The sequence below is a fragment of the Moschus berezovskii genome, chromosome 15, assembly GCF_049115385.1.
Source record: "Moschus berezovskii isolate FMDL1 chromosome 15, NW_MosBer_1.0, whole genome shotgun sequence".
In the NCBI taxonomy this organism is placed as follows: domain Eukaryota; kingdom Metazoa; phylum Chordata; class Mammalia; order Artiodactyla; family Moschidae; genus Moschus; species Moschus berezovskii.
Window position 1 is genome coordinate 10,436,937 of NC_142474.1, and position 20,250 is coordinate 10,457,186.

The following is a 20,250-nucleotide window of genomic DNA, read 5'->3' on the forward strand; positions in this document are numbered from 1 at the left end:
ACTGGAGCAAAACAAAGCAGAGCGGTTCAGAAGCAGAGGGAACATCCTTGAGGTGGAACGAGATACCCCTTGGGTTCTTCTCTGGCTCCTTCAAGGCTGACAGCCCAAAAGGTTCCCTTGGAAGGAAGCTGGAGACAGGGTAGTGGGCTGCTCTTAGGGCAGGAAACAAAGCGTGCAGTGCCCTCAGTCAAGTCCCGAGGTAGTCGCCCCTTCCTGCCAAAAGACCCTTTGGCTGGCTGCTGTGAAACCTGGCACAGTACGTGCTTGTTCAAAGTTAACTGTTGTTCTTGGAACATACCCAAGTGAAAGGTCACCTGGGGTTGGCCTTAAAGGTGTTGTATCCATGTGGCTGACTTTGCCCTGTGAATTCTGGCTTCAGATTGGGCCGAATCTGCCTCTTCACGTGAATAATGCTGATAAAGGTTAAAAAAAAAAAAAGAAAAATGAAAAAAACCTCATCCTCCTTTGGCTGTGGCAAGGATCCTAAGAGAAAATGGGTTACAAGTGCTTTACCTCTAAAGATAATAGGTACGTTAAGCTTGGTGTTTAGTGCCTGATCTCATTAAGTTTTTCCAGTGGTCATGTATGGATGTGAGAGTTGGACCATAAAGAAGGCTAAGTGCTGAAGAATTGATGCTTTTGAGCTGTGGTGTTGGAGAAGACTCTTGAGAGTCCCTTCGACAGCAGGGAGATCAAACCAGTCAGTCCTAAAGGAAATCACCCCTGAATATTCACTAGAACGACTGATGCTGAAGCTCCAGTACTTGGTGCACCTGATGCAAGAGCTGACTCATTGGAAAAGACCCTGATACTGGGAAAGATTGAAGGCAAGAGGAGAGGGGGACGACAGAGGATGAGATGGGTGGATGGCATTACTGACTCAATGGACATGAGTTTGAGCAAGCTCCGGGAGTTAGTGAAGGACAGGGAGGCCTGGCGTGCTGCAGTCCGTGGGGTCGCAGAGTTGGCTGTGACTGAGTGACTGAATGACAGCAGTAACTCATTAAGTACTTAGCAGACCTAGGAGACGGGAGTGTTATTGTTCCTATTTCAGAGACGGAAGAGAAAAAACTAAAATTTGCTTTAGCAAAATAATATAATAATAGTTGTTATTGACTTACATAACCAGAAAGAAAAAGAAGTATCTCTTGCTTCAGGTAGATGCTGCCTGTGTGATGGCCTCCTTCATGGGCTGCCGATGGCAGCAGGAGAGCGGCCAGAGGCTCCAGGCTTCTCTCTCAGGTGCAGATCTCGTGAGAAAAGAGTCTCTCACTTCCTACAGTTCAAAGAAAGCTTCCTGGGCAGATTCTTGTGGGCTTGGGCAAGATGCCCAACTCTCAACCAGTCACTGGCCACGGAAGGAATGGCCTGATTGGCCAGGCTGAGCCCACATGAGCTTCTGAAGCTGGGTCTGCTCTGCTCCACGGGAATCAATGTCTTGAGGAGGGGGCTCCCCAAAGGAGATTTAAAATCTTGTTCCCAAAGGAAGGGGAGTGGATATTTGGCAGCCCCACGGCAAGGACAAGTGCGGACCTCCGAGGCTGAGCAACTGGCTCTGTATGTTTCTAACTGTCTAGTGCAAACAAGTCCTCTGGGACGCATGTTAAAAGGCAGTTTCTGATTCACCAGTTAGGGAGTGGAGTGGACCACCATTTCCTTTCTAATTAGCTCCCGGGCAGTGCTGCTGGTCCCTGGACCACACTCTGAGGGTCGCAACCCTAACCCATAGAGCCAGGCATGGACAAGCATTACCTCCTGAGAGTCCTACCCGGAGAGGCAAGTGACATCATACCCATTTCATGGAAGAAGAACCTGAGACTTGGCAAGGAGAAGTCAGACAGGACACAGAAACTAAGCCCTAGAATTTTGGAGTCAGAGCAGAGATTTTAGGGCCATTAAAGTAGAAAGAAGCAGAGAGAGGACACCGGCCTGCCTGAGCCTGGGAGATGGATGTGGACAGAATCGCCGTGGGATTAGGGAGGTTCTAGAGCTGACTGCCTGAGTCATCCGAGTCCTCACTTGGCCCCAGGAACATCTGTTTTTGTCTCATTCTTTCTTGCAGCCTTAACTACGGGGGAGTTTGCCTGGCATCGGATGCCCAGTTCAGTGACTTCCTGGGCAGCATGGGGCCAGCACAGTTTGTGGGCCGCCAGACCCTGGCCACCACGCCAATGGGTGAGTGTCCCAAGACCTGTTCCAAAGCGGGTGGGGTTCCCCACCAGAAGCCCAGTGTCTCTTCTCTGCCTGGGTTACATCCACTGAGCACTCAGCCTGGAGCCCAGGTCACACCTGCCAGGCACTCTGCAGAGCCGGGACAGTTGGCATGGGGGTTGGTTCTGGTTTGTTTGTGGCTGGGAGCAGGGGAAGGGAATTGCATCCTCAACAGAGCGGGGTAGCCAAGTTCTTGATGGAGCTTCCAAGCCGCTTCCTGGTCTCAGTTCTCGGGGCCTATTGCAGGGGACGTGGAGATCGGCTTGCAGGAGCGGAACGGTCAACTGGAAGTGGACATCATCCAGGCTCGGGGTCTGACGGCCAAGCCAGGCTCCAAGACACTGCCAGGTGTGGGGGCTGCCCTCCTGTCTGCAAGGTGGGGGTGGCGGTCTGGGAGGATGTCCTGAGGGGTAGCTGGGCCTAGAGGAGAGACGATGGTGTCCAACTGGGGGTCTCCCTCCCCCCAAAGCTAGTGACTCCTGTGTCACTGGCGGTTTAGAATTTATTCTGGAGACCCAGTTGAAATTGTCCATTGACCTTGTCCACCTCCTTGACTGCATTGAGATCTTGGGGGTTCAGAGACCATCTTTGGTTTTTTTTTTTTTTGTGGTTCTACCATTTGTGATTCTACCCTAGCACCTGGTAGGGTGCATGGAGTGCCTTGAGTGTTCAGCAAACATCGGAGTGAGTGGGTCAGCCACGAGTGTAAGCCCAGGAAGGGTGGGCAGGCCAGGGACTGAGAGAGGGAAAGGGAGAGCCAAAGGGCAGGCAGGCAGGACCACTCGAGAGGGTAGAGGAGACCCCAGCCAACCCTGACAGCACCCCACCACTGTTGCCTCATCCCTGGACTCCCTGGGGGCACCCCAGTCCCCAGCAGCGGGTCCCTCTGCCCACCGTTGGGGGCCCAGGCTACAGCTCACCCTGCTGACCTCTGTCCTCAGCGGCCTACATCAAGGCCTACCTGCTGGAGAACGGCATCTGCATTGCCAAGAAGAAGACCAAAGTCGCTCGCAAGTCGCTGGACCCGCTGTATAACCAGGTGCTGCTGTTTCCTGAGAGTCCCCAGGGCAAAGTCCTGCAGGTGAGGGGCCAGGGGGCCAGGTGTGGGGGACCCTCTGCAGGGCCTCACCTGGAGAAAGCAGAACACTGGTAGATCTGAGCCCCATCATTTGTGGTGCAACTTGGAACAAGTTCCTTTCTGAGCCTCAACTTCTTTATCTGTAAAATGGGGATATTAATAGTAGCCACTGATAGAGTTACTGTGACAGTGGAATGTGTGCTTTGTGTAAGAAAGGTATTTGCAAGTTCGGCCTGCTCTACAAGTGGCCACCATTGTTATTATCATGATTACCATCATCACCAACCTCTGGAGACCAGGGGCTTGGCATGGAGTGCAGTGCTAATAGACCGAAAGCCTTTTGAGGATCCAGAGGTCTTTGGCCCCCTGACTTTTAGGAAGATCCTAGTGGTCACCTTGGGCTTCCTTGGTAGTTCAGCAGAAAATGAATCCACCTGCCAGTGCAGGAGACATGGGTTTGAAGAAGGAGATGGCAATACACTCCAGTACTCTTGCCTGGGAAATCTCATGGACAGAGGAACTTGACAGGTTACAGTCCATGGGGTCAGAAACGGCTTAGCAACTAAACAAACAACAGCAAAAGATGTTTGCTGAAACTAGAGTTAGCTGCCCGTCATGGGGTCAGCAGGGCCCAGGCTGGATGCCTTGGGAGCCACATGCCTACTCCCTTTGAGCTGCCATTTGTTTTTGTTTCTTTGCCTTTGTTTTTAAAAATACTTATTTTTTTGGCCACTTCAGGTCCCAGTGCAGCACGTGGACTCATAGTTGCAGCCTGTGGGATCTAGTTCCCTAGTTTACCAGGAATCACGCTCGGACGCCCTGTGTTGAGAGCATGGAGTCTTAGCCACTTGACCACCACGGAGGTCCCTCAGAGCTGCTACTTGGGCATCTCTAGTTTATACCTCAGTTTCTTGCTCCTAACCTGAACAGACAAAGCATACAAGGGTAGACCCAAGGTGTTACAGGTCTCCAAGACAGCAGGCTTTTGCTGAACTGGAAAGCCAGGGTCCTGCCTAGGGCACAGTCTTTCAATTTGTAGGTTGTGACCTGTCAGCAATTTATGAACTCAGTTTAGTGTTTTTGTTTTTTTTTTAATGGAATGGAATAGGAAATAGGAAAGAAATGGAAATAGGACTAGGAAAGAAAATATTTATCATTCTTAGTAAGGGAAGTCTTATTTGGTGGAGCCACTTGCTTCAGTTGTGAATCTCACTTGTTCACTGGGTGATTTAAATGTCTGTCTTGCTGTATATATCAGTCAGCATAAAGTCAGGAAAAATCTTTCTGGTCTAGAGGTATTCAAAGACAATTTAAAACAACCAGAAGGCCATATGGGGGCCACGCCTGGCCCACTGGACTAAGGTCTGTGTTTTCTGGCCTGAGCATCTTTGAAGACGCTCCAGAGCACATCCCTGTCTGGCATGCAGAGAGATAAAGAAATAGAAATCTGGCATGGGGGTCCTTGCTGCTGAGCCTTCTGACTAATGTCAGGGCAAGACAGACCCACCATGATTGAGCGATGCCAGCTGTGTTCGTCTGCTAAAGCTGCCATAATAAAATATCATAGACCTGGGGTTTAGACAACAGAAATTTATTTCTTGCATTTCTGGAGGGTAGAAGTCCAAGATCAAAGTTTCACAAGTTATGTTTCTTCTGAGGCCTCTCTCCTTGGCTTGCAGACGGCCACCTTCTTGCTGTGGATTCATACGGTTCTTTCTCTACACGCAGGCATTCCTGGTGTCTGACTGTGTGTGCTAATCTTCTGCTCTTATGACAACGCCAGTTAAAATCGCAGCCCACACTAATGGCCCATTTTAATGTAATCACCTTAAAGGACCAGTCTCCAAATACAGTCACGTTCTGGGCTTAGGGCTTCAATATGAAATTGAGGGGCACGCAGTTAAGCCCATAATGCCCTGATAACAAATCCATTCACACAGAGAGACATAGGCTCCTTCTTCTTTTTTTTTTCAATTGAGGATATAGTTGCCATACAATGTTGTGTTAGTTTCTGCTGTACAAGGAAGCGAATCAGCCATATGTATACATATAACCCCTCCCTCTTGAACCTCCCTTCCGCACCCACCCCTCTAGGTGACCACCGAGCACCAAGCTGGGCTCTCTGTGCTACACAGCAGGTTCTCACTAGCCCTCTGTTTTACCCATGGTATCTGATCAGTTACCTAGGGGGCATTGATGATTTATTAGTTGAGTGACCTCAGGCAAATGATTTAACCTCCCTGAGCCCCAGTTTAAACAGCTGTGAAATCGGAATCCTTTTTTATAGCGTTATTGGGAAGATTGAATCTAGGGCTGATTTGGCCTTAGACAGTTCCTGACATGCAGTAACCAATAGCCGTGGCCCGTGATGTTTGTATATCTCTCTGCATGCTTGAGGAACGGCTTACAGCTTACAATGAGCTTCCACATTTATTACCTCCTGTGATCCTCGCCTGCCAGGTAAGCTGAGTGTGGATGATTGCATTTACAAACAAGAACCCTGAGTCTCGGCGAGGCTAAGTGACTCTGCCCGAAACGACCTAGATAGGACTGGAACTCGACCCCAAACACGTCTGACCCCAGAGTATGTGCATCAGGACAGTGGGTCTCATGAGCAATAAGCCAGCCCACATTTAGAGAGGGACAGACTTACAACCTGAGGAGAGCAAACGAGGGTCCTGCAGCCACAGAGACCAACGGTCTGGCCTTTCTGAGAAAGAGAGGTTGACCGAGAAATGGGGAAGGTGCTGCACCGAAGAGTCTGTTGGAAAAAAGGGAGGAGGCAAGTATGTGTGTCCTCCGTGTGGCAGCCACTTTTCAAAAATTGAAGTGATTTACAGTATCGTGTTAATTTCAAATGTGCACCAAAGTGATTCAGTTAGTTTTTTCAGATTTTATTCTACCATTGGTTATTACAAGATACTGAGCATAGTCCCCCATATGTGTGTGTGTTTGTGCTTAGTTGCTCAGTTGTGTCCAGCTCTTTGCGACACCCATAGACTGTAGCCCGCCAGGCTCCTCTGTCCATGTGAATTCTCCAGGCAAGAGTACTGGAGTGAGTTCTTCCCAAACCAGAGATCGAACCCAGGTCTCCTTCACTGCAGGCGGGTTCTTTACCATCTGAACCACCAAGGAAGCCCATAGTCCCCTATGCTATTCAGTAAATCCTTCTTGCTTTTCTATTTTCTATATAGTACTTTGTTAATCCCATACTCCTAATTTGTCCCTCGCATCTTCCCTTCCCTTCCCCTTTTGTAACCATAACTTTGTTTTCTGTGTCTGTGAGTCTACTTCAGTTTTGTGTATGCATTCATTTGTATTATTTTTCTAGATTCCACATTTAAGTGATATCATATAGTGTTTGTCTTTCTCTGACTTCTTCACCAAGTATAATATATTCTAGGTCTATTCACCTTGCTGCAAGTGGCAGTATATGATTGTTTCTAAAGTTGAGTCATATTCCATTGTGTGTGTGTGTGTGTGTGTGTGTGTGTGTGTGTGTGTACATACCATATCTTCCTAAGCCAGTTGTCTGTTGATGGGCACTTGGATGGTTTCCGTGTCTTGACTATTGTAAACAGTGCTGCTATGAACATTGGGGTGCATGTATCTTTTTAAGATTAGAATTTTTGTCATTTTCCAGATATATGCCCAGAAGTGGGATTGCTGGGTCATGTGGTAGCTCTATTTTAAATTTTTTAAGGACCCTCCATAGTGGGCTGTACCAGTTTACGTTCTCATGAACAGGGTAGGAGGTTTCCCTTTTCCCCCTGTCCTCTCCAGCATTTATTGTGTGTAGACGTTGTGATGATGGCCATATTGTCTGGTGTGAGGTGATACCTCATTGTGGTTTTTGATTTGCATTTTTCTAACAGTGAAGATGAGCATCTCTTCATGTACCCATTGGCCATCTGTTTGTCTTCTTTTGGAAAAAAATCTGTTTAGGTCATCTGCCCATTTTTTGATTTTTTTTCCCCCCAATATTGAGTTGTATGAGTTGTTTATCCATTTTGGATATTAATCCTTTGTCAGTCTTATTTTCTCCCATTTCTGTCACTTGTCTTTTTGTTTTTTGATGGTTTCCTTTACTGTGCAAAAGACTTTTGTACATTTGATTAGGTCCCTTTTGTTTATTTTTGCTTTTATTTCTTTTGCCTTGGGCAAGTGATCTATGAAAATATTGCTACTGTTTATGTCAGAATGTTTCGCCTAAGTTCTTTTCTGGGAGTTTGATGATGTCATGTTTTAGGTGTTTAAACCATTTTGAGTTTACTTCTGTATATGCTGTGAGAGATTGCATTGATTTACATGTGGCTCTTCTAACCACTTTTATTTTTTTAATTTATTTAAAGTTTTTAAAAAATGTATTTATTATTTTTATTTGTTTGTGCCAGGTCTTGGTTGGGGCATGTGGGATCCAGTTCTCCAACCAGGGATCCAACTCGGGCCCCCTGCATTAGGAGAGCGGAGTCTTAGCCACTGGACCACTAGGGAAGTCCCAGCTACTAACCCCTTTTAAAACCTTTATTTCTGAGGATCTGGAAGCAGAGGGCAGGTGGATGAGGGGGTAGGTGGGACACTCACAATGTAGGGTCAGCCCTCAAGGCTGGGGCTCAAAGATGGGGCAGGTGGAAAGAAAGAGCAAGATTGGAGGCAAGAAGCCCATCATCCAAGAGCATCTGGTGGGATTTGAGCCATTTTAAGGAGGTGGACTTCCAGGATCCGGAGATGAATGAGGCACGCGGTGACCCCAGGTTCTGTTTCTGGGCCTGTGAGTGGCGTTGGCAGGATCTGAACCACTGTGTCTTTTGCCCCGCAGGTGATCGTGTGGGGAAACTACGGGCGGATGGAGCGGAAGCAGTTCATGGGCGTGGCCCGCGTGCTGCTGGAGGAGCTGGACTTGACCACCCTGGCCGTGGGCTGGTACAAGCTCTTCCCCACCTCCTCCATGGTGGACCCAGCCACGGGCCCCCTGCTCCGGCAGGCGTCCCAGCTGTCCCTCGAGAGCACCGTGGGGCCCTGCGGCGAGCGATCTTAGTGCCGGGGAGGGGGAGGGGCTCCCCGAGATGGTCCCAAGACCCGACCTGGGACCCCAGGCCCCGGGGCATATTGAACAGAGGAGGCCGGGGTTCTCCCCAACCCAGTGGGGAAGCGGAATGGGGAGACTTGACCCCCCAGGGCCCCTCCTCACCCCTTTTTTGCCTCCTATTCCCCGAGACCTTCCCTCTCCCGATGGGATTGGCTGCACTTTTGACTTGGCCGGTTCTTGACCTGGTGGATGTGTCTGCAGTCCGGAGAAAGGAAAGATCGAGGCGGCAGAGCACACCATCCTCCTGCCCCTGACTCTATCCGACCGCACCCCTTTTTGCCTCCTTGGAAGCTCGCTGCCCGAGTCACGTCCAGAACCCAGCGGCCATCTCCATGGTGCCAATTACCAGCAAGTGTCTTTCCTGCGGCACCGGGTTCAGGCAGCTACTCCTGCCCCCCGAGCCTATGGGGCAGCTTTGCAAGGATCCGGCGCCAGCTCCGGGGACCCCGAGCCCCCGACTTGAAGAGGAGCTCAGGCCTCCCTCCGCCTTCCCATGGAAGGAGCTCTGCCGCTGCCTGTTCGAGTCCATCTGTCCGTCCCCTGCCTGTTCCTCTTTTGGCGGCTCTAGAACATGGGGTCCAGCAGGGACCAGGGGAAAAGAAAGGGGTGCCCGAGTCCTGGCAAGGACCCCCAGGGCACCTGGCTCTGTGGGGTTGTAAGAAGTTAGTTTGCATACTGTGGGCGGACTGGAAAGAACTCTGTTGGCTGTGTTTCCTCTAAGAAGCTGCGGGACCCTAATTTTCAAGATCCCCAGCCCCAGAGAGCTCACCAGTCTCTGAATTTGGGGGATGCCGGTTTGGAGAGGGAGTGTGAAGAAAGCTGGGATTGGGACTCCTGGTGCCAAGGTGAGGGGTTCCCAGGTAGGAGAATCCCTCCTTGTCAGATGAGGTCAAAGGTCATCTTGTCTGGCCCTCTGCCTCCGGGCTAAGGGCCTGGGGAGGCATCCAAGCTCCCCAGTTTTAGTCTTTTTAAATAAACCATCCTGTACTAAGGGCAGAACCCACTGCTCCGGCCTCAGTGACCTTGGCTCAAGGAGAGAAAGAGAGTGAGGCGAGACAGGAGCAGGGGAAGGGGGAGATTCCTTCTTGAGCAGGCCCAGGGGCTGCCTTTCCGGCCCCGCCCGGCCCAGTCCTCCCCGGAGCCTTGGGAAGCCCTTTTGCATGCGGGGAGGACGCAGGCTGGCCCCTTTCTGTAGAAGCACATTTCTGCCACCTCCCCTGGGAGGCACCCAGTCACCCACTACCCACCCCCCTCCCACCCCCCATCATTACCCAGTCCTGCTGTGTAGGACGTAGTCTTGATTAGCCAGGTAGGCTTAGAGTGCCTGGCCCTGGGCCTGGTCTTAGCTTCACATAGAGTCCTTACAGAGGGGATGGAGAAAATTCCAGGAGGCAGCCTTCTCCCTGCTGGCCTGGCCTGGGTCCAAGCCTGGACCTGGTTCAGGGGAGGCTGGCCCCTCCTCCTTCTCCTCCTCCTCCCTTTCCTCCCACTCCTCATGTAGGGTTGTAGCCAGAGCCGCCCGTGACACTCAGATGTTCTGATTTATTACCCTTGGGACTGACTTTATTTAGGAAGTGCTCCTGAGGATGTGGGCCTTGGAGGGGCTGGGGCTCCATCAGAGGAGGTGGTTTTCCACTGAGGATTGCCCAGCTGTGTTCTGTCCCACCTTATCCCCACTCCCCCCCTCGCCCCCCTTAGGCTGTGGACCAGGTGAGTCCTTCCACCTGGAACTCCCCCTCCCCTGGCCTGTGCCCAGCCCTGGGCATCCTTTGAAGTTCTGGTTGAGTTATAGCGCCCCCCTGCATGGGGATGGGGAGATGGAGGCACCCCCTCCTTGGTCCGGAAGCCTTCTGACCTTCCTGGAATCACTGCGGCTGGAATCCCAAGGCTGGGGCGGAGGCAGCCCAGAATTGGCCCCTCCCCAGTGCTTTTTTTTTTTTTTTAAACCAGTGTGATTTCTCTGCTGTTTGTTTATTACTCACCATTTGGAATATTTTGAGCCAGGAGAGCGCCTTCTCTCTCCAGCTGTCACTGCTTTGGTAGTTCAGAGGTAGCATTTCAAAGCCGGGGTGGGGCCTGGCTGCCCAGCCTGAGGACAGGGGGGCACAGCCTTGCTCCCCAACCTGAGCCCGCCCTGGAGGGGGGTGGGTCTGCACAGCCTTTATAAAGAGAGAAGGCGCTCCAAAGCAATAACATCCTGAGGGTGGTCACCGAGGGGCCCCCTCAATGACTTTCTGTTTGTTCTGTGGTTTCTCAGCTCACCTCCCGGGGGGGGTGGGGTGGCATGGGGGCTGGAGCCCTCTTTCTTTGTATCATCGTTGTGAGCACATGGCCGCCTTCCAAGGGGCTCCGACCATTGGCCATGGGACCCCGCATCTGTCCTCACCCAGAGATGGGGGCTTGGGGAGGAGTGGCTGTTTTCATCATTAGCTTTGAGGAACCTTCCAGCCCGCTCCTGTCTGATCCTTTGCCAGCTCAAACTCCCCCATTTGGAGAGGAGCTGAGAGGGTGGCACTGGGGGAATTAGGGTTGTGAGGAGCCTGGGGGTCTCTAGGGGACGATTCTTTTTTCAGTCTCTGGGCCAATGGTCACATGCTGGGGTACGGTGGGAGGGAGTCATCTCCACTTTCCTTCTCCAGAATCTGCCTGTCACACTAAAGGGAAAGGAGCTTTGGGACCATCGGTGAAATGATTTCCATCTTAACAAAGAGATCACAGGCCCCTGGGGTCACCTGTGAGTTCATGACACTGGCAATCTGGGCCTCCTCAACCCCCGGAGGCTGAACTGGAGCCAGGGCAGGACCAAGTGGGGCCACCATCTCCCCCCGCGCAATATTTCCTCTGCCCTTCTCTCTGTGGCCTTCTCCCAGGGGCCTTGAAAAAGATGGGCAGTGCCGATTATAGTCCCATCTGAGAGGGCAGGAAACCGAGCTCAGAATCAGTAAGTGGCTTGCCCAAAACAAGATCCCTCAGCAATGAGGCCAGAACAGAAGCAGCTCTGTCACAGCAGACCATTGCTTCAGGGCACATCTGCCATAATAAGGATCTGTGACCTTTAGGCCCTGGACCACCCCACCCTGCTTGCTTGCATCTTGATGGGTCAGTAACTTTTCCGAGCCTTGGGTTTGGGGAGAAGGGTTGCCTTAGAGACCTTGCTCTCCTGGGTGGGGGGTAGGGGGTCTGCCCTGACTGACGTGAGGCTGTGCAGGCCGTGGTCTTGGTCTTGATGTTAAGTGGGAACTCCCCCAAGGGACCACAGCCCCTCTGGGACCACCCTGAGGGAGGCCAGACACCACTTCCTGGGGCTGTGTGGGAGTGAGGGGGGCAGTGGTACACCTCACCTTAAGGTATTGCCCCCCAAACCTTCAAATGGAATAACATCGGAACTTCTCGGAGTGCTTTTCAGACCTTTTTGTTTTCAAAGTGCTTTTATCTCTCCTGTACCCTCACAAGAGCTCCCGGGCAGTCAGCGGGTGCCTGGGTGAGTTATCAGCCCCATTTTACAGAAGAAGCTGAGGGCCTGGGAGGGGAAGGTGCTCGCTAAGGTCCCACTGGGAGTTGGTGGCTGAGCCCAGGGGAGAACTCAGTTCTCCAGTGGTTCAGAGCTCTTTTCTTCAACGCGGGGCAAAGCAGAGTTGGGGTCATGCACTTGACAAGCTGATCCACTGTCCAGCTCCTTACATCTGGAGCTCGTGGGCACATCTCAGCGTTGAGAGGCACCGCTGAGCCCCCCTGCCCTTGGAGCACAGCTGTTGCGTTAGGCAAGGCCACCTGTATTTATTTATTGAGCAGCAGCCCTGTGCCAGACCCAGGGGACGGGGTGCCCTGACTCCATCGACCGCTGTCCTGTAATGACTCGTTTGGGCTCTAGGAGGCCCCATGTCTGTATAGCAGCACCTCCGAGTGGACGGAAAACTTTCATGTCCGTGAGCTCATCTGACTCACAAACCCTGCCCACGGGAGGCGCTGACCATGCCCGTTTGACTCACAGCTTCTGTGAGGGCAAAGTGGAGACTTGAACCCGGGGCCTCAGACATCTCTGAGCCCTTTCACCGCACCACTGCCTCCTGAAGGGGTGGCAGGAAGGCAGACCCCTGGTCCTCAGGCCCACTCTCCACTCACCTTTCCCCCTCTTCCCTCTCCAGGAGCAGGAGCCCCTCAGGCTTTGGGGGAGGGAGGGTTTCTGGGGTCCCCTGGGTTGGAGCAGGTCGCGTTGCATTTGTTCATGACCGTGTAGCTCATGTTGAAAATTAAAGTTTTTGGCTTTTCTAACCCAGCTGCTCTGTTTTGTGTTGGCGCAGTTCTCTATGGGTTGCTGAGGGCCATTAGTTTTAATGACCTGAGTGTTGTGAGATGTCAGCTTTGTTAGTGTCCATTTATGGGTCTGGGGCCCATCCCAGGACCACTTCCAGAGATGCACAGGAGGGAACAGGGTATTGGGTGAACCCATTTTACAGATGTGGAAACTAAGGCCCGGGATGAGAATTCCCTGAAGCCCCATTGTGGGTGATTGGCAATAACCAGACCTCACAGTTCCCAGAAGAGACTGTGGCCCAGGGACTGCCCTGGCAGTCCAGGGGTTGACGCCACACTTACAGAGTAAAGATTCGATCCCCAGCTAGGGAACTAAGATCCCACATACTGTGCAGAGCAGCCAGGTTGGGGGTCGGGGAGGGGGAGACTGGTCCAGGTAGTCCCAGCATCACTGTTGGTGTCAGCAAGACCCCCTCCCCAATCTGAGCCTGGGGCTGGCCAGGGACAAAGAACATGGGATTCGGGGCTGGGGCAAGTTCCACTCTACACTCCGAGTTAAGAGAATGAGTAGTCTTTAAATGGTGCACAATTTGCCCAGTGGTCCACGCTGGATGGTAAATGTTTCTTTTCGGTCCATCTGATCCCCGTGCTTCTCATAGTGGGAGCTGTTGACCTCACTGGTTAGGATTCCAGTATGAGGAGTCGTGCATTTCCCCCACAACGTGGAAAACCCACGTCACACACCAGAAAAACGGGCCTGTGGAGAATGCGTGTGGCCACGCCTTCCTAGAACAATTTGGACCACAGGAGACTTGCACCTACGGGGCAACTTAAGAGTCGTGCTTTTGCTTATGATGCGACTTTTAATGTATTTTTGGAGAGGAGGGCGGGGCTCGCGCCACAGAAGGGAGTGAGAAACTGCTCTCGGCAGAGGACGGCATTGAGGCCACGGCCCCTCAGCCCTTCTCCAAGCTCTGGGGAGGGTGCGCGGACAGTGGAACCCAGACTCAGGTTCTAGGATCGACCCCCCGGATGAGTCCTGTGGGATTTCTGGGGCCCATCCCAGGACCACTTCCAGAGATGCACAGGAGGGAAGGGCTATCAGATGGACCTCCGCCGGGCCGGGGGCCTGCTGGCTCTGCCGCCGCTCCCAGCCCCGGGGCTGGTGGGGGGCGAGAAGCCGGGGTTGTCGCGGGCGCGCAGCTCCAGCGGGTGGAGGCGGCAGGAGAGGGAGGCGCGGCCGGCGCGGTGCGCGGGGCCTCGGCTCGCGGGCGCCCCCCGGCGGGGCGGGCGGGCAGCGCGCTCAGGCGCGTCCGCGCCGGCCGCCAGGAAGCGCAGGACCACGAGGTTGAGGAAGGCGCCGATGACCGTGAGCCCCAGGAGGATGTACAGGAAGCTGAAGGCCACGTAGGGCGGCTTCCTCTGCAGCGCCTCGCCGCTCTGCAGCGCCACAAAGTCGCCGAAGCCGATGGTGGTGAGGGTGATGAAGCAGTAGTAGTAGGCGTGGAAGAAGGTCCAGCCCTCGAAGTGCGCGAAGGCGGCGGCCCCGAGGGCCAGGGTGGCGGCGCACGCCAGCAGCCCGGCCACCACCATGTTCTCGGGGGACACGCGCGGCCGCCGCAGGCCCAGGCAGCGCTTGGCCGCCAGCAGGAGGCGCCGCACCAGCGCGTTCAGCCGCTCGCCGAGGCTCTGGAAGGTGACCAGGGTCAGGGGGATGCCCAGGAGCGCGTAGAACATGCAGAAGACCTTGCCCGAGTCCGTGCCCGGCGCGGCGTGGCCGTACCCTGGAGGAGGAAGGAAGGGGAAGTGACGAGTGTCCGTCTCCCTCTCACGCACTCACACACAGGCCTTCTTCCCGCCAGGTCTCTCTCCCCATCCTCCAGAGCCCGCAGAGCGCGTTGAAATGCTGGTTCGAGCTAGGTCATTCCCCCGGCTCTAAAACCTTGGGTGGCTACCCATAGTCGGCCCAAGTGGTAAACAACCTAAAACGTCCCTCACCTGGGGAATGGATAAACAACCTGTGGTACATCCATGCTGCTGCTGCCAAGTCGCTTCAGTCGTGTCCGACTCTGTGCGACCCCATAGATGGCAGCCCACCAGGCTCCCCCATCCCTGGGATTCTCCAGGCAAGAACACTGGAGTGGGTTGCCATTTCCTTCTCCAATGCGTGAAGTGAAAAGTGAAAGTGAAGTCGCTCAGTCGTGCCTGACTCTTAGTGATCCCGTGGACTGCAGCCCACCAGGCTCCTCCGTCCATGGGATTCTCTAGGTAGGAGTACTGGAGTGGCTTGCCATTGCCTTCTCCGGTGGTGCATCCATACAACGGAATAATTCTTTTCAGCCACAGGAAGGAAGGACCTGCTATTTCCTCAGCAACAGAGGATGGATCTCAAATGTTTTATGCTGAGGGAAAGGAGCCAAGCTCAAAAAGCTACATATTGCTGAGTTCCATTTAAATGATATTCTGGCAAAACTTCTGTGGCAAAACTGTAGGATCAGAGAACAGACCTGTGGTTGCCAGTCCTTGGAGCTGGGAGAAGCGAGTTAACGAACTACAAACAGGCACGATAGAATTTTGGGGCGTGGTAGAAATGTTCTGCCTTCAAATCATGGCTGCAGTTACACTACAGGTTTTCATTTGGCAAAACCCGCACAAGTGTACACTGAAAAAGAATGAATTTGAATGTCTGTAAATTGTGCCCTTAATAGAAAAAAAAAAAAAATCTGTTGTGGCGCCCCAGTATCCACAGGGTAAAGTCCTTGTTCTCAGAAACGTCATGATCTGAATCCCTCCCCCCTCCAGCCTCACGCCATGTTGGTTCCCCACCACCCTGTCCTTCTCTCATGGTTCTCATCCCCTCAATGGTCTTTTCCCCCTGCCCGCATCCACGTCGCCTTTCCCAGTTCCTGTGCCAAACCAGCTCTCATGAAACACCTATTCAGTCTGGTGGAGTCCCTCACTGAGTCCCCTGAACCGTGCAGGGAATGCAAACATGAGTGGGCTTCCTTGAGTCTCGGCACACAGAACAATCATTGTGGGATCAGTGGATGTGTATCTCTTCCAGGACCCAAGGAGTGAAAGCTTTCATGGTATTCTCAAAGGGCCCCATAACCCCGGAAAAGTCAGGTGGCCCTTCCCCAGTAGAATATGCCTCTTCTAGCAAATTGGCCCCATCTGCCAAATGATAACGGAGAAGGCAATGGCAAGCCACTCCAGTACTCTTGCCTAGAAAATCCCATGGATGGAGGAGCCTGGCAGGCTGCAGTCCGTGGGGTCGCTAAGGGTAGGAAACAACTGAGAGACTTCACTTTCACTTTTCACTTTCACATACTGGAGAAGGAAATGGCAACCCACTCCAGTGTTCTTGCCTGGAGAATCCCAGGGATGGGGGAGCCTGGTGGGCTTCCGTCTATGGGGTCACACAGAGTCGAACATGACTGAAGTGACTTAGCAGCAGCAGCAGCAACAGCCAAACGATAAATCCACCTTTGGCCTGTGCTGTTCCACAGTGGGGCAAGTAGTCCTCTGAAATACACACACATGCAAAGTGATGCGTGCACGTGAGCTGTTGTTGCCACAGTGTTGGTTAGAGCAAAAATAAGAAACAGCTTAAATGTCCATCAAAAAGAGCCTGGTGAAACCAGCCATGGTGCCATCCAACGATGGTTGTGGTTCCAACAGAGGGCAGTTTAGCACCTGAGGGGACAACTGGCAATGTCTAGAGGCTGGTTCGGCTGTCACACCTGGGAGGTGGTGGGTGTGTGCTGATGGCATCTGGTGGGTACAGGCCAGGGTCCTGTTTAACATTCTTTGATGCATAGGACAGTTCCACAACCAGAATTTGTTGTTGTTTAGTCAATCGTGTCCAGCTGTTGGGGTCCATTGACTGTAGCCCACCAGGCTTCTCTGTCCATGGAATTCTTCAGGCAAGAATACTGGAGTGGGTTGCCACTTCCTTCTCCAGGGGATCTTCCTGATCCAGGGATCACACCTGTGACTCCTGCATTGGCAGGTGAATTCTTTACCACTGAGTGACCAAGGAAGCCTACCAGAATAGCCAGTCCAAAATGTCAACAGTGCCAGGGTGGAGGAGCCCTGCTAATCAGCCATGAAAAAGAGGACACAGTTCTTCAGGGACTGATGTAAAGAAATTACCAAAATATACAAAGTGAAAAAAGCAAGAGACAAAAAGGCATGTATAACATAATGTCTCTATCACACATTAAAGTGAAAGTAGCTCAGTCGTGTCCAACTCTTTGCAACCCCATGGACTCTATACAGTCCATGGAATTCCCAAGGCCAGAATACTGGAGTGGGTAGCCTTTCCCTTCTCCAGGGGATCTTCCCAGCTCAGCGATCAAACCCAGGTCTCCCGCATTGCAGGCAGATTCTTTACCAGCTGAACCACCAGGGAAGACCAAGAATACTGAACTGGGCAGCCTATCCCTTCTCCAGCGGCTCTTCCTGACCCAGGAATCGAACTGGGGTCTCCTGCATCACAGATGGATTCTTTACCAACTGAGCTACCTGTGTGTGTTGTAAAGGAATATATAGGCAGAGAAGATACTTGGAAGCATACTCAAAAGACAGATAACTGCATTTGATCCGGAGAAAGGAATTTATAGGTTGACAGATGCAGAGAAAGGGAGGCTTCCTTTTCATCCTATGCCTTTTGTACTGTGTGAAGTGTGTCCATGTATAACATTTGAAATATCAACACTATATACATATATATTTATTTACAGATCTATGACTCCACGTTCATGTTTCTACATCATGGCCCTATTAGTCTGCCTCTATCTGTTTGAGGAGCAGGGACCCTGCTGCCATTAGACTGTGAGGTCCTTGAGGCCAGAGACCAATCTAGTCATTTCTCATGTCCCTGATCACCAGTGCCCTGCACAGACTAAGAGCTCAGTGAAAGTTTAATAATCAATAATAATAATACTCAAACCAGATTGAAGGAGGTAGAGTGTGAGACGGAGGAGCATCTTTAGGAATAAAAGGCCAGGCAGTGCTGTTTCCAGCCATTTGTCTGGTTTTGACAGAGAGGAAAATGAATAATTATAATAACTAAGCATGCTAGGTACTCTACATGAATTATTTTATTTAATCGTCTCAATGACTGTGTGAGATTATTATCCCCATCTTACAGATAAGGAAACTAGGCTCAGAGGGAGAAAGCTGCCCAAAGGTCACAGGGTTGAGCTATTAACCACTATCCTCCATAGCTTCTCAGGGGCTCTTTTCTGTTCCTGCAGAGCTCAACCCCTGGGTTCTGTCACCTGGCTCTGCAAGGTTAGCTTCTGCAGCCTGGACCTCATGACCATACTGGCGCCTCCAGGTGGCCAAAAGCTGTAAAACCTCTATTTCCTCAGTCGCTTTCCACACCCTGGTCCCTACTCCCTCCCCATCCCAGGTGCAGGTCAGAAGTGAGCAGTCAGAAGTGGAGGCCACATCCAGCTGGGAGGCCTCCAACATGTGCGGGAAGGCAGAGGAGGTGGACAGGATCCCACACCACTAGGTGCAGTGACAGGGAGGATCTTAGGCTGAGCCAAGATAGAGAAGCAGGGGTGCCCAGGCTGATAGGAGGGGTCAAAAGGGCTGAATAGGAGCTGGGCCCACAGTTGGCAAATAATGAATTGTCATTATTGCTAATTAACAGTCCCTACTTAGCCTCAGGACTTGTGCTATGCATTTTACCCGCTTGACCTCACTTAAACCTGGCAATCATTCAGTAAGATAGCAACATTTGCACTTTGTAGTTGAGGAAACCAGGGCTCAGAGAGGTACAATCAATTGCCAGAGAAGGCAGGAGGCAACAGAGATGAAAACCAGAACTCTGGCCTATGTAATTTTGGAATGCAGGCTTTCAACTCCACCGCTAAACCCAAAAACTCACACTGACTTGTGAGAGCACTATGGAGGAACTTTCTCCTCAGCACTGGTTTCCAGGGTGGTGGTCCAGGCCCAGAGAGACACTGGGACTTCCACAGCCAGCCTGGGGGAGTGGCTGGAGCCCCGAGAGTCTGCTCCTCTCCTTTTCTGCTTCCCCACGCTGGGGCTCCGCAGGTACCAACCAGTCGGTAGCCATGGCAACGGTTGGCGGTCCAGATGCTGCAGAGAAAGTGCTCTGAATCCCCGAGGGTGAGGTCCAAAGCTGGTGCTAATCAGTCATTCCTTTAACAAACATTTATTGAGTGTCTACTAAGGCTAGGCACTGGCCATATTGCAGGGACTAAGACAGATTAGGCGCCCGTTCTCTTTTTTATTATAAGACAAAAATCAATCCCCCCATACCCCGGCCTTTTTTTTTTTTTTTTTTTTAGTGTTTCTACTTGTCAGGCCCTGTGCTAAAACTTTCTACGTATATTATCTCCTTAATGAAAACTGTCTCACTACAGCCTTGAGATAGGGCCTATTAGCACCCTTCTTTTATAGAGGAGAAAACCTGAGGCTCAGAGAGGTTAAGCAACTGGTCTGAGGTCACACAGCTAACGTGATGGCCACCCCCCAAGCCAAGGAAGCAACTCCAGCCACTTGGGCTTCTGACTGCACTTTATCAGTCTCCCAGCCCCTGCCACTGCCACTTGGCAAAGGGGACCTACTGGCTCCTCCCAGCCGGGCCTGCGTGGAAACCACAGAGCCCATCCGACAGAGGGACGCAAGTGAGGCTCGGCGAGCTGAAATGACTGCTCCAAAGTCACCCCGCCTGGCAGAGGCAGAGGTGGGACAGAAACCGCGGGCCGCGCGCCTGGGGACGGAGCGAGCGCCGAGGGGAGGCGCCGGGGGAAGCTCACCGATGGTGGTGATGACGGTGAGGGCGAAGTAGAAGGAGCCGGCGAACTTCCACTGGCGGCCGGCGCGGTGCGGCTCGGCTTGCAGCGCCAGGCGCTCCAGCTCGCGGTAGTCCTCGGCCGAGAAGCCATACTTCCTCCGCAGCTCGCTCCGCTTCTGGGCCAGCAGCCGCTTGCGGCCGCTCTCCGCCTCGGACTCGAGCGCGTCGAAGACCGCGGCGCCCACCAGGAGGTAGGAGAGGATGCACAGGACGAGCGCGGCGCTGCGCGCGCTCTGCTTCCTCATCGCCGAGCCCCGGGCCCCGCTCCCCGGCCCCGCGCCGCGCTCGCCGCCGCCCCGTCCATGCGCCCCGACGGTCGCCCCGCGGCCCGCTCGCGGCAGGAGTCGGGGCTGCGGGCGGCTGGGGTGTGGCACCCCGGGGCGGCGCCTCGGCGGGGCGGGGCGAGGGGGCGACGAGGGCCCGGAAGGCTCCTGCCCCGGCCGCCTGCCTGCGCCTCCCCTGCCTTTGTTTCCCCGGGGGCGCCCCGCGGTTGTAGCGTCTGCGGTTGTGACAGCGGGGCCGAAGCGCCCAAAGCCCAGCTCTGCAGGCGCCGGGTCTCCACCGCCCTCGTCCTGTGACCTTGGGCAAGTCATTCATTCCTCCGTTCGGTCGGTCTTCCAGCAAATATTTACCAAGCACCTACTGGTACACACACTCTATTACATTCCTGGTGTAAATAGAGCTGATATCCTAGGATAGAGGGTTGGATGAAAAACAAACAAAAAGATAAGTTAAGAAAAGTGTGAGGGTCTTCTCTGAAGTCCAGCGGTTAAGACTCCG

At 52.9% G+C, this 20,250-nt stretch overlaps 2 protein-coding genes across 3 annotated transcripts in view; one reads left to right on the forward strand and one right to left on the reverse strand.

The window, feature by feature from the left end:
• Nucleotides 1-9,642, forward strand: part of RIMS4 (regulating synaptic membrane exocytosis 4) — a 71,903-nt gene extending 62,261 nt beyond the window's left edge. For both annotated transcript variants that reach the window (XM_088844353.1, XM_055425771.2), the window contains 4 exons: nucleotides 2,063-2,175; nucleotides 2,458-2,559; nucleotides 3,153-3,292; nucleotides 8,109-9,642. In XM_088844353.1, coding sequence (XP_088700479.1) covers nucleotides 2,063-2,175; nucleotides 2,458-2,559; nucleotides 3,153-3,292; nucleotides 8,109-8,327 — 574 coding nt within the window. In that variant the 3' untranslated portion in view covers nucleotides 8,328-9,642. The remainder of the gene's footprint in view (nucleotides 1-2,062; nucleotides 2,176-2,457; nucleotides 2,560-3,152; nucleotides 3,293-8,108) is intronic.
• Nucleotides 9,643-13,612: 3,970 nt separating this feature from the next.
• On the reverse strand, nucleotides 13,613-19,738 carry KCNK15 (potassium two pore domain channel subfamily K member 15). Its single transcript, XM_055425757.2, has 2 exons — nucleotides 19,433-19,738; nucleotides 13,613-14,416 (listed from the first exon to the last, which is right to left on the reverse strand). The coding sequence occupies exons 1-2, from the start codon at nucleotides 19,713-19,715 to the stop codon at nucleotides 13,734-13,736; spliced, it is 966 nt and encodes a 321-aa protein (XP_055281732.2). The 5' UTR covers nucleotides 19,716-19,738; the 3' UTR covers nucleotides 13,613-13,733.
• Nucleotides 19,739-20,250: the final 512 nt, after the last annotated feature.

What these genes read in the sequence shown, in the direction of transcription:
- KCNK15 (XM_055425757.2), bottom strand. Translation starts at nt 19,715, where the DNA reads ATGAGGAAGCAGAGCGCGCGCAGCGCCGCGCTCGTCCTGTGCATCCTC. An exon ending in CACCGTCATCACCACCATCG is followed by an intron (nt 14,417 to 19,432) that starts GTGAGCTTCCCC and finishes TTCCTCCTCCAG; the next exon opens with GGTACGGCCACGCCGCGCCG.